This window comes from Amblyomma americanum, chromosome 1 (assembly GCF_052857255.1).
Source record: "Amblyomma americanum isolate KBUSLIRL-KWMA chromosome 1, ASM5285725v1, whole genome shotgun sequence".
Lineage (NCBI taxonomy): Eukaryota > Metazoa > Arthropoda > Arachnida > Ixodida > Ixodidae > Amblyomma > Amblyomma americanum.
Window position 1 is genome coordinate 442,376,477 of NC_135497.1, and position 21,138 is coordinate 442,397,614.

Sequence of the window (21,138 nt, forward strand, 5' to 3'; positions counted from 1 at the left end):
GTCTTTTTTTCTTTATGCGTTCATGGAGGCAGAAGCGCCGGCACGCGCATGACGTCTCCAAGCGTAGCCAATGACGGCGGAACACGTGCAGCTCGTGGCGTCGCATATGAGCCAATCGCAGAGCGGAAAAGGCCTCTATAAAAGAGAAACAGCGCAGCCATTTTGCCTTTCTCTAGGGGCTCGACAGGCTGTCAAGACGTCCGTTCCGTTGATTGCCAGTTGTGTTTGTGGCCCCGCTATCTAAATGGGGAAAGGAAAGCGCAAAGACAAGAAGAAAAACGACTCAGCTGCTGGACCTCCAGGTGCGTAGCGAATTTCCTTCCGGTTCTGTGGCCTCCGCCGCTGTCTCGTTTGGGTGCTCGATCCCTTTGTTCATCTGGCGTCACATAGTGGTCGCTTTAGGCCTAACCTCGTGGGCTACGATGATTGTGTTCTAAAGCATATTTTTGCGAGAAGGCTGAACGAAATGCACGAGCTTCGTTACCCGTTTGTTTTCGCTATTATGCACCATCGTTTTTACGTGAGCGTGAGTGACCGTGACTTGAGAGAAAAAAAGAACCTGGTTCCGTTGAGCCGAAGCGACCTCGGCAGCCTTCTAATCGCGTTAAGGTGGGTTCACGTGCAAGCAAATGAGCGAGCAGAGCGATAGAGCGGCGCGTTGCATAGAAGAATTTGCACATTTATTGAACCTCTTTCCTCTGGCCGTTCGATGCGCCGCGACCGCTCGAAACGGCTTTGTGCGCCGCGGCGGCACAAATTGCTAGCGTTTCCGCTCCTATGTGAAGTGGCCTTTGGACTGCGTACGACTTCGCGTCTCCGGTCCTCGTGGTTCGTACAGTGTCGCCATATGCAACGCCAGTATTGGGCTCGATGCCCTCAGGCTGTGACAATAGCCTTGCTTTGTTCGAACAAAGCCCGCACGCTTAGTGAAATCGCGAAGCCTTCAGCTTGCTCAAGCTCCAACCTGCGTTGTGGGCAATGCACTCTTTAGATATCATTAATATTAGGCTATTTTGTTATGACAACCAACGTTTTGCATTGATGCTGCAGTCTCGGGAATACTTGATGTTGCGGTAGCATTGCTATACGATAGAATGTATGCGGAATGAAGAAAATTACCAAATTCCAGGCATGCTACGAACGTCAGTGCTAACAGGTTATGTGAAATACCTAACTGAAGCGCATAACCCAATACAAAGGATCGCGTCGCTTCGCTTCACGTCATCTTTTGTTTTTAATTTTTTCTGAGAGGACCCATAAAAGGGGTTCCAGCCGAGCCGCGCATTTGTGACCGGCGGCGCGTTCCTGCCATGAATGCCTTGCCGAACGTTCGCCTTGCGCACGCGCACTGTTCGTCTCGACGCTCCTCGAGCACGCGCTGCTGCACGCGTCGCCCGTGCGCCTGTGTGTTCCGTCCATGCTGCTGACCTGACACGGGACGGGTGCTGTGGAACGCTCTTCAGCTTGGTCAGTGCCTTGATCCACGGCACGTTTCCGACCGCTGCTGTCTCGTTTTAGCCCGTTCTTCTTGGTGCACAGCAACCTCTCTGCAGCTCCGCACCCCAGTCCCCTCAGCGCATTTACGATTCCTTTATGGTTTATTTGGGTTTAACGTCCCAAAGAGACTCAGGCTATGAGGGACGCTGTGGTGAAGGGCTCCGGAAATTTCGACCACCTGGGGGTTCTTTAACGTGCGCTGACATCGCACAGAACACGGGCCTCATGAATTTCGCCTCCATCGAAATTCGACCGCCGCGGCCACCGAACCCGCGTCTTTCGGGTATCGTGTTTCTGCTTCATTACTCTGTTACCGCCGCATTTTTGGCTTGGGCTATCCGCATTACCCGTCACAGTGGCTCAGTGATTAGGGTGCTCGGCTACTGTTCCGGAGTACCCGGGGTCGAACCCGACCGCGGCGGCCGCGTTTCGATGGAGGCGAAATGCAGAGCCGCTCGAGTGTTGTGCGATGTCAGTGCAGGTTAAATATCTCCTGGTGGTCAAAACTTTTTCGGAGACCCCACTACGGCACCTCTTTCTTCCTTTCTTTTTTCACTCGCTCCTTCTATCCCTTCCCTTCCGGCGTGGTACAGGTGTCCACCGAGATATGCAAGACGGTTACTGCGTTATTTTCTTTCCTCAAAAGCCAATTTTCAAAAAATACCTCTCCCCGGATTGTGGTCGCTATTTCTCGCGACTGTGTGTTTTTTTTTGTTGTTGTTTTTTTTTGGGGGGGGGGGCTGCCGGCTGAAGTCAAGGCGGCTTAACAGCTTGACGAGTTTGACCTTGAACCGAGGAGAAACCATGTGAGAGCTATGACGTCACTCAGCCGCCACCGTCGCGTTCATTGTGATCATTGGCATTGTCGTTCACGATGTTGCGGACTCCGTCGATTTTGAAGAAAGGAAGGGAATTGGGGAAGCGCGTTTCCCACAGCGAGCATGTGCTGACATTCTCCGTGACAGCAAGCGTTATCCGCGGCAAGAAACGTGCATTCTTTACGCCCTATATATAAATGAAAAAAATTGAAGGCTGATTCGACGGACGGTAATTCGAAAGTTCAGCCCAGGTCTCCGCAAGCCGCCAGCTACCGCTTGGCAGGTGTCGTGTTACGTTGCTAGCCCCCCTCCGGCATCGTCCCGTAGCAGCCGCCTTCCGGCAGTCCATTCCTCTCGCCGTGTCAGGTGGCGCTTCGCTCTGCTACTACGTGCCAACACGTCACCTGTCACACTCCGTAACACGTCACCTGTCAGGTAGCATGTTACAGCGACTACGATGCGGAACGCAGGGACGGGCGAGCTGAGCCCTAAACGGAATGAAACTGAAGAAGTCAGTGCAGTTGAACACGAAGCGAAAAGTTTCACCACGTTTGGTAAAGCATTCATCGCATAGGCCGGAGAATAACCTTGGGCGACCTTCAGCCCAACCACGTTAGCCGTGTATGACCGTACGTGGTACAGTTATGGCGTCGCTCTTGACCCTTTACCCATGACCTTTAGTTCACCTCTGCTCTTTGACATTGGGTGATACTACGTCTAAGCCATGTCGTGTGTGTATATAATATAGAACGGCCGTGAATGCAGGCGCTGCCATGGACGAGCCTGAGGCACTTTGCAAGCGTCCTTGCTTTTCGCTGAATTCCAGGGTTAGCCAAGTTGTTTTTTTTTGTTGTTTTAGAAAATTGTTTTTATTCTCACGTATACAGCTAGACGAAAAGCGTGCGCGTGTGTCTCAAGTATATTGAATGCGCGGCGGGGTTTGTCGTTTGCCGCTTCTTCGTTGCTGTGGGGGGAGGGCTGATCACTTTTGTGTGAAAATTAAGACCCTGCGCGACAGCTATTGCCTCGCACTAAGTTCTTCAGTGCAAGGGCTATACGACGCTGTTTGGGGGAGCTGCATGTTTAGTCGCGTTTAGTCACGGAGCATGCCATTATCGGCTTACACAGCTGTCTGAGTTGGGACGGCTGTTCCGACCTGTTCTCTCGACCACAGTATACTGAGTTTTCTGTCACTGACCATGTCAACTATGTTAACTGCAGTCAGCTGACCACTTTCACATGGTCAGTAAACCGAAGATTCATTCTGCTGACCTGTCCAGATGGCATTCCATCAAACCATTGACTAAGTACTCTATACCAGCTGTTTTTTCCCGTTGAGCAGACAAGGGAAGGGACGAGAGGGGCTCGTTAAGAAATACATGACGCAAGCCAACAGTGACCGAACCAAGGAGCATAGGGAAATTTAAAAAAAAATATTTTGTGGTGTTCATCAGTGGGGGCTTAATATGGCAATGACTTTTTAAATAGTCTCTTTGCGACCTTAAACCCCCATAAAAAGCGAAACTTTTTAAAGATAATTCATTAAAAAGCAGAAGAAAAACAACCACATGCCGCCGGTGGGATCCGAAACCCACGACCTCTGAATTTCGCGTCCGGTGCTCTACCAACGGAGCTCCGGCGACGCCTGTCCAGTCTTCTGCTTTCGGCAGTGTATATATGCGTGTCGTAACGATCGATATGATCGCAAACGCAGCCGATATATAGAGCCGGCGTTAAATGGGCATTTTCGGCTCGCAGCAGTGCCTTCGGCCAGCGGTGGCAACCAAGCCACACCTCCTGCTCCGTCGCCCGCCGGTCCCTCGTGGGTTTCGTTCGCGCAAGCACTCCAGCAGGGCGCCGCGGCCAGCCCGCAGCCGCGCGCCGTCAGCGGCGGCCCGACCACGGCCGCGGATCCCAGCGCTCACCCCACCGCTCAGCCCAGCGCCTCCCGTCCCAGCTACGGGGCCGCCGCCGCCGCGGGTTCCGCCAAGGTAGCTTCCAGCAGCCCCCGGCCTGCATCCGCAGCAGCCGCCGTGAGTGGCACTCAGCCGGCAGCAGCTGCCCTACCACCGTCGCCACCAAGCATGGCGCCCGTCGCGGTGACACAGCAGACCCCCGCAGCTGGCGACCAGGCCACTTCAGGCGACGATGTCAGGATCAGGGTGCGTACTGTTTTCAGAAAAGGGCTTCATCTTGAGCCATGCCATGTAGTTCTTTTAACCTCGTTATAAGGAAGCTGAAAGTTCGTTCACGGCTGTTGCTTCGTTATATGCACTGTTGAAGGAGCTCCCGAGGGGAATCGTAATTCCTTCGTTATATTCATTATTTCGTTATAAACCATGCTGTGCATCTCGTTATGCCAGCGGTCCAAATACATTTGAACCTCTTTACAACGAAGTTGAAGGTTTCCGGCGGTTACTTCGTTATAGCTGTAGCTTCGTTATAGCCCCTGATGGCCGAGCTTCCACGTGCAATCATAATTTCTTCGTTATATAAGTTGTTTCGTATTAAACCGCTTCGTTACAAAGAGGTTCAGCTGTTAGCTTCAAGGCAAGAGGAAACCTCACCTCTCCAAAACATCGACTTAAGTGGACGGTACGAGAACCGAACTCCGGTATAATACAACTGAAGAAAGAAGCGGCATGTGCCTCTCGATAGAGGCCCTCCAGCCAATGGCGTCGACTGGTTCCCATGACGTCATGGTTACTCAATCCTCTTGGACCTGTGTGACATCTCAGGGAGTGGCATATGAAAGGATATGAACCACCGCTTGATCAGATTGACAGCGGCGCCCGGAGAATCGGCCGACGCCGTAGGCTGCAAGGCGTCCTTTGAAGTGCATCCGTCGCTTCTTTCTGGAGTTCCAGCCGACTACAGGGCTTAGTTTTTACTGCTGAAAAGTGCTGTGGGTAGCAAGCATCGTGGTAGTGCATGACGTATAGGGCGCTCTTGAAGTGAAACGTAAGATTTAGCTGCTGACAATGCCTAGTTCGAGAACAACGTTTCGGAACCGCTACGGGTTCCTTGGTCAACAATGAGGAGGACAAGGCGAGTGGCTGAAATTTAAAAGCGAAGTTTGTGACGTAAAGACCGTACTTAAATGAGTGGTTCGAATCAGACCGGGCAGCTGCAATACATTTCGATGGAGGCGAAGCGCTAAGGCACCCCTGTGCTTTGCGATGTCATTGTACAATAAAGATCCCCAAGTGATTGAAATTATTCCGGAGCCCTCCACTACAGCACCTCTTTCTTCCTTTCCTCTTTCATCCTTTCCTTTTTCACTCCCTCCGTTTTCCCTTCCCTTATAGGGTGTTTCATGTGTCTGCCAGTATGTGAGAAAGATACAGCGCCATTTCCTTTCCCCAAAAATCAATTTTCAATTTTCACAGTTTCTTCTGTGAGGTTCAGGGCCTTAGTCTCACCTGGATAAAGGGTGGCTCAAGCAATTGGTGCGTCGTCAGGTTTAGCCTTGGAGTTTACTTATACGCCGGCGGCCGAGTGTTTTGTTGCCAGCGTATGAAATATTGTTTTTAAAGTGAAAGCTTTACTGGCCACAGGTTGAGCAATTTTGCATGATTCCTGGAGAGCACGTGGAGCAGTAATGACACATGGCATTTCTCTCTTTCGCTCTCTACCCACTACTGTGCATGCCCCACTAGTAGCACTGAGCCACAGGTGTTCCACCTGCCTTTCCTCAAAATCCAACTTTCAATTTTGTTTCCTCTTTCCTCTTTCCCTCCCTCCTTTATCACTTCCTTCTTGGGGTTTTTCGGGTGTCCACTGAGATATGTGAGATGGTTACTGTGCGATTTCCATTCCTCAAAAAACAAAGAAAACAAGTTAGTGGAAGGACTTTGTAGAGTTCATTGGAGTTCACAATTTTGCAAAGACCATTCATTTTCACGAAAGGAAAGGCGCACAACCAGGAAAGGCGCACAACCGGCTCTGCGGGACAGTGGAGAGCTCAATCTCGCTTCCCCTTTGTATATCCTGGATTAGCTGGGCTAATTCAACCCGCCGCGGTGGCTGAGTGGTTAGGGCGCTCTGCTACTGATCTGGAGTTGCCGGGTTCGAACCCGACCGCGGCAGCTGCGTTTTTATGGAGTCAAAACACTAAGGCGCCCATGTGCTGTGCGATGTCAGTGCAGGTTAAAGATCCTCAGGTGGTCGAAATTATTCCGGTGCCCTCCACTACGGAACCTCTTTCTTCCTTTCTTCTTTCACTCCCTCTATCCCTTCTTTTATGGCGCGGTTCAGGTGTGCAGGGATATATGAGACAGATGGTGCATCATTTCCTTATCCCAAAAAGCAATTATTATTATTATTCCTATTATTATTATTATTGGGCTAATCGACATTAACTTTTCTTGCGGGAGGGGGTGCGGAAGGAAATGGTGCAGTGCCCCCAACCGCCCCCGTAAGGGAAGGGACAAGGGTGGGGGGAGTGAAAGAAGAAACGAAGTAGTGCCGTAGTGGAGGGCTGAGGAATAATTTCGACCTCCTGGGGATCTTTAACGTGCACTGACATCGAACAGCACACGGGCGCCTTTCGCCTCCATCAAAACGCAGCCGCCGCGGTCGGGTTCAAACCTGCGAACACCGGGTCAGCAGCCGAGCGCACTAAGCACTGAGCCACCGCAGTGAGTGCATTGTCTTTTTTATTCACGCGTTAAATGCGCTTTTACTCCAAGCGAAATGTTGCACTGTCGAGCCCAAACTTCCACTCTGGCAAACTGATGTTTCCTTGGGCTGTAGCTGTTGATTCTTATAAATTACGCGTCTGCACATTGTCAATTCATAGAAAGATTCCCGTATGTTGCTCATCTTTCACTGTTAATAAGCGGCTGGTGCGTCTTTCCGACCTCCACGAATGCCGAAATTTCCACTGTAGTTCCTTGTGCCGAGCTTCGGTGCCGGGCGCCGGTTTGTTTCATCATGAATAATTAAATTTTTCCAATTTTTTTCACCCCAATCGGGACCATTTCTGTGGGCGACCTTGGACATGTGACGTCACCAGCTGCATGCCCGTCGATATTTGCTCGGAGATTGGTCAAGAAGAAAAAAAATAGGACCTTTGTTTTTGGCCATTTCACACAAACAGTGGTCTGTCGCTTACAGTCTCCAGTTTAGTCAGTCAACGCACCGAGAGGTTCTGTGACAGTATGCATGACGACAAGCCTCGATCTCGGCGTCATACTTGGGGAGAAACCGAGTTTTGGTTTCGGCGTTCTTTGTTTTTCCTGTTTTAAAGAGCTTCTACTCAGGATTCTGAAAAACGGTTTTTGAGGCACAGAGAAGGGACTCTTAAGAAATGTGATGCGAATGGGAACACAATACCACGTCTAAACATATTCAAAATAGCCCACATTTTCCCTTTGAGTGGTTCAGAAACCTTGCAAGAAATGCTTCTACAGCTGTGGCACCATCATGGCCTTGGTTCACTGTATAAATAATTTAAGGTAGAAAAAGAACAAGTAATTACTGGCTCGCTTTTGATGAACACCGCGACTACGCAGTGCGGTTCCTTGATTTTGCAATCGTCCCGATCGTCCCTGTCATATGCGCTCAAAATAGCACAAGGCTCTGAAATATAATCCGAGGAAAGTACAGGGTCGGTTAAAAGTTCCCAGGCCAAAGGGTCTGCTTTTGAGCTGTATTATCAGGCAGACATGACACCACCAGACTCAGAATATCCGTAGAAAGCGGAAGAGGTATCGTTCTGTGCTCTGGGAACCTTGATAGCTTTATTCGCGTCTTAAATGCCATGATATACCGATGAAACAAGCAAGCCCTCTGGCCCCGAAACTTTTGACCAACCGGGTACAGAACCTCGCTCAATCACTACGTTCTCTCGTCATAAACATCGGAACCAAATATTCAGAACCCACAATCCCGAGCGAAGGTTGGCGAGCTCTTTCCAGTGACTTTTTCACGCCCGCGCATTTCTCCGCCTCGAGCTCCTGCGTATTTTTGTTCAGATGTGTCTGTCGGTTAGATTCAGAAGTAAGGCAGCTGCTATGGCCGCTGCCAGTAATATGCGTCGCTTCGGCGGTTCAGGAAGCCCCCCCGACCCCATTCTACAGGGGGGGGAGGAAATCCCGAACGCATAGGCAGCCGGCGGTGGGGCCGAGTGGGTAGGGCTGGCTGAACAGCGCCGACCTGTGAGAATGAAAAGAGTGATGAAAAGATATAGAAAGGCTCGAAGACGCTGAAATTTAAATTTTGACTGCACATAACTTCGCTTGCACAAAACATTTTAAACATTGTCACTGGAGGATATTCTTGTTCAAGCGCTGTCCTTTAAAGGGCTCGCTATAATGCACGGGGTGCAGGAGGCTTTTTCCATTAAGACTCACCGGAACCGGTCCTGCGCTGTAGTGTAGATCGAAGACCATTCGGCCAAACTTATGTGACGCTCAACACACGAAACAGTGCGTCCATACTTAATTGTTCATGCTCTGCTCTAATTACCTCCAAACACGGCGCAGGAGCTCGAGCGAACCCTACCCTCTCACTTCCCACGGCGGCCTGCCCACGGCCAGCTGGGCCGGACCATACAACTTCTTGCCAACCACTTCAGCATCGAGATACCGACTGGCAGCGTCTACCACTACGACGTCGACATCTCCTCGGAAACTGCCAAGGAGACCAAGGTTCCTGAGCAGAAAAGGTACCGATGCCTCAGTACAAAGATCAACAGGATTGTCATCGAGCTCCTAGTAAAGAAGTACCGGCAAGACCTGGCCAACTGCATCCCGGCTTTCGATGGCCGCAAGAACCTGTACACGCGCCGCCAGCTCAACTTCCGCGAGCGGACATTCACAGTCGACCTCGAGGAAGACCAAAGATCCCAGAAGTTTATAATCAAGATCCAGTACGCGGCCACAGTGAATCTGGACGCCCTGCATGGCGTCTTCCAAAAGCGCGTACAAACTGTGCCCCAGGAACTCCTCCAGGCCATAGACATCGTCTTGAGGCACAGCCCCTCGATCAACCTTGCACCGGTTGGACTCTCGTTTTTCAGACCGCCGGGACCCAACGAGCACAATGACCTCGGAGGAGGCCGGGAGGTGTGGTTTTACTACACGAGTGTTCGACCCGCCCAATGGAAGCCCATGCTTAACGTCGACATGTCAGCAACAAAATTCTACGAGTCGCTTCCACTGGTCGACTTCATGTGCAGGTTCTTAAGCGACAGCCGTCGTGTGTTGACGCCCGCAGACTTCCGGTCATTGCGCGACAACCAGTACGTGCGCCTGAATAGGGAGCTCAAGGGACTCCGTGTCAAAGTGACGCACCATCCGTACCCGCGCAAGTACAAAGTGGTCAAGATCACGAGGGAACCTTCGAAGGAAATCTATTTTGAATCAGAAGGTAGTCAGATCTCCGTCGCCGACTACTTCCAGAGCCGCTACAGGCGCTTGTCGTACCCGAACTTCCCTTGCGTGCAGAGTGGCAGCCCGACGCATCCGGTCTACATTCCTCTGGAGGTGTGCGAGCTGGCCGAAGGCCAGCACTGTCGGAAGAAGCTCGACGAGAGTCAGACCGCCGAGATGATCAAGCGCACGGCCAAGCCGCGAGCCAATCGCTTCCAGAAGATTCGTCAGTCTGTGCGCGACATGGTCAGCCGCTCGGACAAGTACCTGCGAGAGTTCGGCGTCAAGATCAACACTGAGCCCACTCAGGTTGTGGGCAGAGTGCTCGACCCGCCATCTCTGGTATTTGAGAACACCATGTGCAAGCCGCGCGACGGTACGTGGGATCTCCGAGGGCAGCGCTTCTACAAGGCGATGTCCATGACAAAGTGGATTGTTCTTAACGTGAGCCGCTTCGCGCACAAGGATTCCCTGGAAAACTTCATCAGGATGCTGATCCGCATCGGCCAAGAACTGGGCATGCGCATTGCGCAGCCGCTTGCGGTCATCACGTTCGACACAAACCGCCAGCCCATGCGGACCGTTCTCACGGAGCAGCGCAAGCAGTACCCGCAGTTGGAGATGGTTGTGGCAGTGATAACAAAAGCCACGAACTACGCTGAGATCAAGCAGGTGGCAGAGACTGAGCTCTCTCTGCGCACACAATGCATCTTGGACAACAACGTGGTCCAAAAGTGCAACGCAGAACTCATCCAAAACCTGTGCCAGAAGATCAACGCCAAGATGGGCGGTATCAACAATAGTCTCCTGATGCAGGAGAAGCCGAAGCTGTTTCATAGGCCCGTGATCGTCATTGGAGCAGACGTGTCGCACCCATCGCCTGGAGACAAGGTGAGGCCATCCATCGCCGCGTGCGTCGGAAGCCTAGACACTGTACCGTCCAAGTTTCACGCCACCATTCGGGTACAGATTGAAGACTCCAAGGCTAAGGCGCGTGTGGAAATCATTAGAGACCTGAAGGACATGATCAAAGAATTGCTACTGGCTTTCCACCGCGCCACCAGGCACAAGCCCGAGCGGATCGTCTTCTACAGGGACGGAGTGAGCGAGGGGCAGTTCTTGGAAGTCCGTAACTATGAGGTAAGTAACTGCGCCTACTACTATACTGTGCCCACTAAACGCTCATCTTGTTAAGACAGTTTTTCCCGCATTCAATGTCACTAGTGTCATTGGATAACCTTTGTCTTTGGAGAAGCCGACTAGCTGTGCATATACGTAACGACACCGAATTGATCTCCACAGGGATATAATTTCAGGACATCCAGGATATTCATTTCTGGAGACGTCTTGTCGGCGTTAGTTGACCTCAGCTTGATCGTTTCTCTTCAAAAGGTGGTAAACATCCAAGACTGAGGCCTCTGGCGCGGTTTTGTACGTATCCGCTCCGCCTCTCATCCTTCTTACACACGGGCGATTATAACTGCTGTGCGGTTGACCGTCCGTTGAGCTGAACGACAGTTCGAGGTGTTATACCCGTGCCACACGGTCAAGTTTTATGTCATTAATTTCTTAGTAAATCAATTTTTAACGCAATTGGCGCGGTGCCACACACTTGTATTTAATGACATTAGACAGACTAACTGGCGTTTGCAACCTTCTGAGTTCGCCACACCTCATTCGCCCGATATCTGTATACTCTTTTCGCCATTCCGCATGCGGAAAGACATGCAACTTTTTTGTGTGAAGTCACTACCCAGAGTATAATCGTTTATTCATAAACACTACCCAGAGTATAATCGTTTATTCATAAACAACACTATTTTTAATAGGAATTCATATGTACTGTTATCCTGTGAGCTGACACACGAGTTCTACTTTTACACACTTGTCAAGCAAGAACAGTGGCATTTTCTACAAAATAATTTTTATATTATATATGAAGGGCATTGCTGTTATACTTTCTCATTAACACTGTTTATATTCAGGGCTTTTTTTTACTGCCTTGAAGGCGGTATCGTCACCTTGACTAGTTAAATTATTTATTTACTTATATACAGATACCTTATAGGCCTCTGGAGAGGCATTGTGTAAGGGGGCGATACAGAAGTTAGTGAGAAATAGGCCAGAAAATCAAAAATCATATTAAAAGTACAGCAAAACACACAAAAAACAGGTGAGTTTAGATAAGATATCGCAATTCATTAACAGGGATAAAAGTAAAAAAACCACTCTGCTTCATGAAACAAAAACAGGAGAAATGCACGAAGATTTATACAAAAGCCAAAGAAAACATATCAGGCATAAATGAGCAAAGCTGCGCATCACGAAACCGAAGAGGCAATAGTCTCAAGCTGCTGAAAACGAAGTTGTACGAATCCTGAGTATTTAAATGACGTGCTAACCGTTATCAACGAAATGTTTGGGTAGATGTTCGCGAAAGGGGTCTTGATTAGCCTGCAGGGCGGTGCTGTCCGGAAGATCGTTCCAGAGACGAATGGCACGCGGGAGTGACGAGAAGTTGAAATCATGTGTGTTGCCATAAATTCGGCATAGCTGCAGTTATAAGTAGGAGGGACGTTGTAGATGTGCTGGCGGTGAATCAGTGGCATGGACGTATTTGTGAAAGATAGATAAAAGGGCAGTCTCGCGACGAATTTGCAAAGGATGCATGGAGCGAAAGTTTGATCTTCAGTTGGGTTGCACTGGACTGATAACTGTAATTTTGCCAAAATGAGACGACAAGCCCGATTCTGGACAGCTTCCAACTTCTCTATTAGATATTTCTGATAAGGTGACCAGATGGATGAAGTGTACTCTAGCTGCGGTGCTACAAAAGTAATATAGGCTTGTTTACGCATGTCAGGGGTAGTGCATAGCAGGTTACGGCGAAAGAAAACTAGTGACCGGGAAGCATTAGCGAAAGTGGTGGATGTGTGTTCAGCCCGAGAAAAGTTTGGTGAAATATGGACGCCTAGATGCTTATACTGCGTATTCCGAGCCAATGTATTGTTATTATTGCGGTATGGAAAATTCGAAGTTGCGCATTTTCGGCTAAAAGTAATTATATTACACTTAGAAATGTTTAGTCATTAGACACGTTTTACACCAGTCGTTTATGCAATCGAGGTGACTTTGAAGTTCAAGGTGGCCATTAGTAAATTTTATTGGTCAATGAATAACGCAGACGTCAGCAAATATGTGTATCTAAGATGAGATTATTGCTGGCAGGTTATTAATGTAAATTATTATTAGTAATGGACAGAGGAGGCTTCTAGCGCCGCGCCCGATGTAACATCGCAAACAGGAAATTAATACTTGTTAACAACGGTGTACTGCTGGCAATTAGAAAGAAAACTACGGACCCATGACAGAGTTAAAGAATGTAATTTAAGCGCACAAAGCTTAGATATTTGTCGGCAATGTTCTACCCGATAAAATTCTTTGGCAAAGTCCAAAAAGGTGGAAGTGGGCAGTTTTCGTGCGAGTGTTTGTTGCCACTTTTGAAAACCGGTACAACCTTTCCTATTTTTCAACCGGTGGAAACCTCACCTGTAGATATTGACTGCTTAAATATATGAAGGAAGATAATTTTGGAGACAGAAATGGCATTTCTTTAGTATTTCGAATTGATTTATTCAACACCAGAAAAAGAGGGTACTAGGTTATTTATCAGGTGTACTAAGCCATCAAGTGTAATGTCAATCGGCGCCATGAACGGGTAACCAAAATCAGGTACATACAAGACGTTAGGATTATCTTCTTGAGTGAAAATATATGCGAAAAACGAGTTAAATGCTTTAGGACATTCAGCATCGAAGTAGGGGGTGCTGTCAATATCATGTATTGATATATCATTACTGACACTGTTCGGACGTATTGTTTTGAAGGACTTGCTTTTATTGTTCTTAAGTAGCGCAGGAAGGGCTTTTTGAAAAAAAAAATTTTTCGTCACAAAGGCCAGAACAACAGAGGTTTAGGTAGGTTTTATATTTACCCGGCGCGCAGGGCGAACATTCGTGCTTTGTATTTTTGTACAACCGTTTTATTTTCTTATTTCTCATGCATTGATGCTTTCTTGTAAAGCAACTGTTAGGTTTATTATTTCATAGCTTGATAAGCGGGACATGTTTGGCTACTATTTCGGCGAGCTTGCCTCTAAATTGAACCCGCGGTTATATTCTACTGACTTAATTGAAAAGAGGGTGTCAGAATATTATCAGAAAACATTTGAATTTCGTCATTTATTGGATTGTAATCTCCTCTGTTTAGTTGCGAATCAGTAATGTCAATAAATCTGCCAATAAATAATAATGTCGTTAAATCTGGACGTGTAGCGCCAGCTCCGAAAATAATGGCATAGGCAAACTTAAGGCTACAAACATCTAGAATGTGCCCGTGTGGCACGGGTAATAAAAGGCAGCGCCACCTGCTGTTGAGATCTCAGCTCAGTGGAGATACGCAGTTGGACCAGTCTACTGACCCGCTGCATCGGCCGAGTCGGCGGCATTTCCGGCTGCCACATCTTGCTATCTTGGCTAATATAAGTACAACTACAACTTCCATTATAGTCGGATACAACTCAAGAACCCAGCAACTCAAGAACCCTGAATGGACTGTCTTGCAGCCAATGGCATAGACCAATTCTCATGAGCCTGCTTGGGTAACCACGTGGCGAATGCTAGATGAAAGGGGTTAGTCTCCCCCCTCACAGGGAAGGTTCGTGATGATAAGCCGAAGCCATTGGCTGGAAGGGGGCACTTTTACGGAGAAAATCGGCTTCATTCTTGAGTGTATCCGACTATATTCGGATTAGTGTAGCCAGAAAAAAAAGCCCGCGAAGTGGCACCAGTAAAACAACGGCTGAGCGGTGAAGCCGGACGTTCCTGTACTGAATTTTTTTTTGGCTCTGTGTGGTTGTTCACTACAGGTATACTGAAACGCCAAGCTTGCACAGAAATTTTTGTTGAGTGAAGTCAACTAGGTGGTCAATGCGCAGAGTTAGGTGCAAACCGATCACGTGATCCGGAATGTGGACCGCGTGAACTCAATTTAGAGGAGTATGCCGAGTAACTGCAGCCGACTGTTATTCATTTAGGCGTCAGTTGGAAAAGCTGCACTTCCGTTGAACTGAACGGTAGCTGAAACGGCTCGTTTAACCAGAGTACAACCGATAATAGCATTGCTTAAAAAAACGGTGATCTTCGCCGTACACTCTTTGTGAAACGACAATTGTATAAGATACGACAGCATAGTTCGTGAACATCCAAATTGTTTGGTTTACATTCTGAACTAGGCAGATATCGTGATGATTCGAATGGCCTTTCAGCCATGACCGACATTTTTTGTTTCCGCTCTCAAATCTCGCAGGTGAGCGCCATCCGGCTGGCGTGCAAGGAACTGTCTTCCAACGAGACCTGCGAGCCAGCAATTACTTTCATCGTGGTCCAGAAGCGGCATCACACGAGGTTCATGCCCGCCAACGACCGCGACGGCGTGGGCAAGTGTCGCAACGTCCCACCAGGCACGACCGTAGACTCGGTGGTCACGCACCCGCTGGACTTCGACTTCTTCCTCTGCAGCCACTTCGGCATCCAGGTAGGCGTCCTCTTCTCCGCTCTTGTTGCGATTGTCAGCGGGAAGAAATGGTCTGCGGTGTTTTCGTTTATGAATTTGCGGAGGAAATAGTCCGGGCGCCGGCATCGCCAAAGTCGTGTCGCGTCGATAATGCGCTACAAATTCCAGGAGCGCCTGCGGTGTAGGCCTTCCACATCTTGAGGAAACGGAAGCATGGTTTTCGAGATCACCTACGCGCGAAACTGTGACGGAAGATTTCCGCTTTACATTGAGTCCATCAGGAGCGCTGTGTGTGACTGTGACGTCATCGTTCACCTTTGGGGAAGCGGTATCGGAAGTTGCGCATGGGGGGCCTCTATGGCCAGTGCTCAGTGATGCTGTCATGTGGATATGGTCATTGGTTTTTATTCTCGAGGTGGCGTCTACTGAGACATGATTGCAGAAGGTTGGGTGAAAAGAGAAGCGCTTGATGTTTAGCTCGTACGTAAAAGATGGAAGCGGCTTTTAGGTCTCAAAAAACGGTCAAAAATTGATTTTTGTTTAAATAGTCGTGTCGGCTTGTATGCCTCGGTGTTTATGCTGTCCCGAAGTCGGGACACCGACATAGATGACGATGACCGACCAATGCGCTGATGACAGCCAGCCAGGAAATAATAGTTATTCACTGTATTTATTGGCGCGAGGGCCTCTAAGGCCAGATAAAGCCGGAAACATGTTGTGCATGCGGCATTAGGAGCAGGGCAAGTGCATGGGTTGCTCATGGGCACTGCCGGTTTTTGTATATTGCGTTTAAACACTGTCCTTCCCACGTAATGGCGCATTTAAACCGCAAACACCACGCCACACCACATCGCACCACAAGCAGGACCACACCGCACCACCACATACCTCGACACGACGCGACACAACATGACACGGCCCTTGGAATTCTCGCATGTGAATAAGTGTACTCCTCGGCGCACCCGCAGGGCACCAGCCGGCCGGCCCACTACTATGTCGTGTGGGATGACTCCATGTTCAGCGCGGACGACCTGCAGAAGCTCAGCTTCTACCTGTGCCACACATACTCCCGATGTGCAAGGGGCGTGAGCATCCCGGCCCCTGTGTACTACGCGCACCTGGCCGCCTTCCGTGCAAAACACCACATCGCCAGCAAGCTGGAGACGACCGGCGCGGTCAGCCAGTCGTCTGAGGGTGGCGGTGACACAGTGTTGACCACTGCCCAATACGTGGAGGCCGTCAAGGTGCTGCAGGAACTGCAGGCCTCCATGTACTTCGTGTAATGGAGGAGGTTCTCCGCTGCCCCTGCATTCCGGTTATGGTGAGCCTGGAGGCGCACCACTGACGTCATACCCAACAGTTCTGGAGAAAAGCAATCTGAAACGGGAAAACGTTTAAAGGCATTTGCAGGGAGGGTGTTATATAGGGTATAGGGAGGGTATTATGAGCGCAGTGTTCCTCATATATTGTAAAATTCTACTACAACGATCAATATATCCCCAACCTACCGCCTGCAGGCTTGCATTTTTTTTTGCTATTAACGTTTTTGCTACAGTCCAAAGTGTTCCTCATTGGTTTTCTATTACAGTCATAACTGCTCGATGCGAGCAATGGAAACAGTATAAAAGGAAAATTTTTCCAGATATCGGAAGAATGGGCCTTGAATATTTCGATACCAGAATTTTACACTTTCCCAAATTTCAATTTTTTTGTCGAAGAATGTTGGACATGTGCGCAAGACGTAGAGGACAAGATATACGTGACACGCAGTGGACATCTTCTCCCGGCCCTCTTGGCGTTGCACTGTCGTGTGTTCAAGGCGCAGGTGAAGTGGTATGCATGGGATGGACGATAAAGATCACCGCTTTACGAATGCCGTATAGCAACATTTTTTAATGCGTTTTGTTGTAGTGAGAGACGACTTAACTGTTAAGTGCTGCTCCGCCCACATTAGGGCCGCTGCATTGAATTCCTCCACGAGGAAAAAATTAATCGGTTATAAATTCGTCTTGTGTTACCTAAACTAGAAGTTTACCACCAGACAAAATTAAAAACGAGAGAATTTTGATCCAAATTCTATGATCGGAACTTAAAGTGTTTCAGTTTGGTTCATTGTAAGCTACACATCACAGATGCGCAACTGAATAGGAACATGAACACAAAGCGCTTGCCCTGTGTTGTTTGCCTTTCACGTGTTTAATTGCGCTTAGTCCAGCTGTGCATCTTCTATGAGCGCACAACCAAAATTTTCCGTTAAATATATATGCGCCTAATATGCTTTTTTTTGTCGTCCTAACAAAATGTTATTGACCACTGTCCGGCGATATTTTCTCTTTTTCTCGCTGCCTGCGCCCCGACTTGCTATACTCATATATGCTGTATGTATTGCAGGCAGAGAAGAACCTGAACTGAATTTAACCGGCTTTCTGCACCTTGAGAGCATTTCATAGCTGCACAAAAATGCGATCTAACTTTAAAAACCGCAGCCTTCGCGACGTTCAACTGCATAGCCGTCAGCTAGTTGTCAAGCCCCGCGGGTGTCCCTTTGCGATAGATAGAGCGAGAAGCCCTTTAATTTAAACAAGAGATTTTAGCTCGTATGCTACACTCTAAACACAAACAAACGCCTATATGGGAGTAAGAAAGAGAGTAAGCTGCCTCCTAGCGGATAGGACAGCTTACTTCCCTTTCTTACTCCCTTTTTACTCCTTTCTGTTTAGAGCATACTCTACATGGGGAAGAGTATTGTGGCGAAAATATCGTAAGGCGAGAAGCGCGGAAAATATCTTTATAGCAGTAAAAGAATAAAAAAAACAATAAATATAATCTAAGCATAAATGGGCAGTCAATTTGCGCTGAGGTACATGGACAAGTAATGCTACAAGATATAAAATGGTGATGCGCAGTATGTCCTACAAAGGGGCTATCAGTGTTCACTGCATGAATAGTGCATAGTGGTGAGACTTCAATTCATAGCGGTGAGTTGTTTTCTATTTGCCTATATAGGCGACATTGGCCTTTTCGAGCGGATGCATGGATCTCGGAGTTCGTTCTGTGAGATCGCTGTATATGCCATTTGTCACTGTTTTTCAGCATTCTCTATAGATACCAGTGTGATGAACATAGAGATCAAAAATCTTTCTTTGTGATCGGAAACAATCGCAAATAATCGGAGACTATGAAATAACGGATTTATTTTCTTGGAGTTGTAGCTCCGCAAGCCTGGTATGAGCAACTACTAATCGGTGGTTTTCGTTGTTAGAGGCTCGGGCTGGCTTTGATTCAAATTCGACGGAACAATTTCCAGGTTAGCGTAAGTCAGCCAAGCCGCCACTAATTGCACCTTTTGTTTTCTTGCAGGCTCGCAAGGCGAAGAATTTCCTTGGTTTTGTTCTTTCATGTGCTGTCCGAAGAGTGCGGGAGCCTACATTGTTGTTTGCTGTTCTTGTGCCTTGAAATCTATTAAGTTCTAATAAAAAAGGTCGTGATAGGGTTTTGAAACGTATTTAAGCCGAGTAGAGGTGCGAAAGCATGTGTTTGGCTAGGTTGGCTCAAGGTTTTGCTTGGCTGGTTGTGTTTTGCTTTGCTGTGATATTGGGCTAAGGTTAAGCTCTGAAACAGGTTAGGCTGATCTGATCTGTTCACGCCGCAGATGGAAGTTGTTATAGACGATGACGTGCAATGGACAGCATGAGTGAGTGTGGTTTTTTGACACGAGGCGTGATCGGCTGCGGAGATAGCACAGTGCTACTTGTGTAGTGGCGAGCGAATCTGATCTGTTCGGGCCTCCGAGGGTTCATCGCCCAGTCGCAGCAATACTTATATTTTATTTCTTCATGCGCCTAGGTTGACACTCAAAGTCAAGCTCCGCGCAAACTCGGTCAGCCGATTAGACTTCGTGAGCTAGTCCCTTCCCAAGCAGCGCAGGCAAATGGGCCAATTTTGCGAATGACTGATTTCACTCTGGTGATAAAAATTTGCCAGTATATTCTCAATATTGGGCCGATTAGTTGTGCTGCTGGGTGTCAGTACTTCGCGCACCTTTGTGTGCGCACCGAGACACCCTTAGAGCGTGTGGGGGTAGCGGTCTCGGTGCCAAAAGAGATGCCATTGACTCAATGTGCCAAGCTCAGCCGGAGACCAGCTACCAAGAGCCGAGGGGGTTGGTCGTTTGGTGCCCAGCCTTCGCCGGTCGCAAGCCAGAGAATGGGTCGGAGCCAAAGGTTCACAAAACCAAACAAAGCTTATACAGCAGAGAGACGATACAGAGGATTTCGCAATCATTCGTACGAGCACATACAAAGTGATTTACAAATACAGTGCAACTCATGCAAATTAACAATCGAGAGAGATTACAATTCAACAAAATCTGCATTTAAAGCGCACTAACACAGAGAGAAAAGAAACACAATTTGTTCCCCGGGCACTGGGAGAGTAGACGACCTGAGGAGCACGACAGGGCCGATCCACAGACTGGCGCACGTTACCTCGGTGGTCCGTGGCTGGTCGAGTGGTGTTCTCCCGGGAGTCGTGCGTGCGCGCATGTCAATGTTCCCGGATGTTCCCTCTGAGGACACTTGACTGCCTGCCTCAGGCCATAGCGCCCGCATGCATGCCGGTAGTGTTCGGTTTCGGCACCGGCCTCGATCGGCGGCCCACGTTCTTCTTGAACCCTTTCCCTTCGAGCAGAGTGTGCGGTCTCGTCACTGCTTTGGCGGCAGAGTTGGCGTCACTCCGTATGCCAGCCCTGCTACGACGGCGCCGCTGCTAAGCGCAGCCACTGCCCCCTGGACAAAGAGCCTTTCCAGGAGGAAGACATGGCGTGGACAACCATCAGCAGGGGCAACGTTCTCGGCCGAAAGGTACGCCGCTGGAACTCTGAGCACGGCTGCGATGCCGAGTGCGTGGCGTCCGCCATGTTGGAACACTTCGCCAACACCTACCAGTACCACGCCATGATCTCCCCTTGTGTATCCAGATGGTCCTGCACCAGGACATTGCGGAACATCTGGAGCGCGACTGTTTATCGTCCCGCGCACGCGAACAAGACGATAAATTTGGCAACGTATTCATGCAAATAAAAGAAGCGTTAGGAAAGATACAGGAAGGGAATGGTGCCCTGCGGATGAAGCTGGATTCATTCGAGCAGTGTCTGCGCCCTGAGACTTAAAACACAGTAGCATCTCAGTCCACTACTATCGCCAGTGCAGTGACGGACGCTCTAGAAAACAAGGTTTTGGGGCTCAAGACCTTGGCCGAGACGGCATTAGCTGAACACAGGCGCGAAGTCGCATCGGAAATCAGGGACGCACTGGCTGGAAACGGGAGGTCCATGAAAGAGGTAGTCATGCCAGAGTGTGAGCGGACAGCGCAGTTTATGAAGGACAAGGTCGTAGAAGCCTTGTGTGAAGATCGCACGCTGGGAGATGCCGGATTTTTAGCTTCGGCGGCGTCTGCTGGAAAACAGGCTGCGTCAGTAGACGACGAGGCCAAAGCTGAGGAACAGCTGATCATCGCTTCCCTGAACATCGGTGGTGATTTTCTGGACAAGTAGGTTCCGTTCGAATGAACCATATATGACTGGGATGAATTTCTCTCCCAAGCACGTTCTTCGCCATTCCGCACAAGCAGCGATGACCAGCCTAGCTACCACCATGGAAACCTTATAGTTCCGTGCCAATGTTTTCACGGCCACCGTGTTTGGCCTCGTGTTTACATACTCGAGGGCTTGTGCGACAAACTCCTGAATTGACCCATGGATAAGAAGGTTAAGCTAGTTCTCATCGATCCTAGCGACTGCACGAGACAATTAACTGTAAGGAACGCAATTCGACCAGTCCGCCGCTGCGCTTGTATGCCTACTGCCTTTGCCA

The 21,138-nt window shown here is 49.0% G+C and overlaps 1 protein-coding gene across 1 annotated transcript in view; it reads left to right on the forward strand.

Annotated features, from left to right (window-relative positions):
- LOC144125455 (protein argonaute-2-like) overlaps positions 1–21,138 on the forward strand; it is an 89,480-nt gene that overhangs the window by 63,152 nt on the left and 5,190 nt on the right. Inside the window, exon 7 of the mRNA XM_077658836.1 lies at positions 19,987–20,235. Coding sequence (XP_077514962.1) covers positions 19,987–20,235 — 249 coding nt within the window. The remainder of the gene's footprint in view (positions 1–19,986; positions 20,236–21,138) is intronic.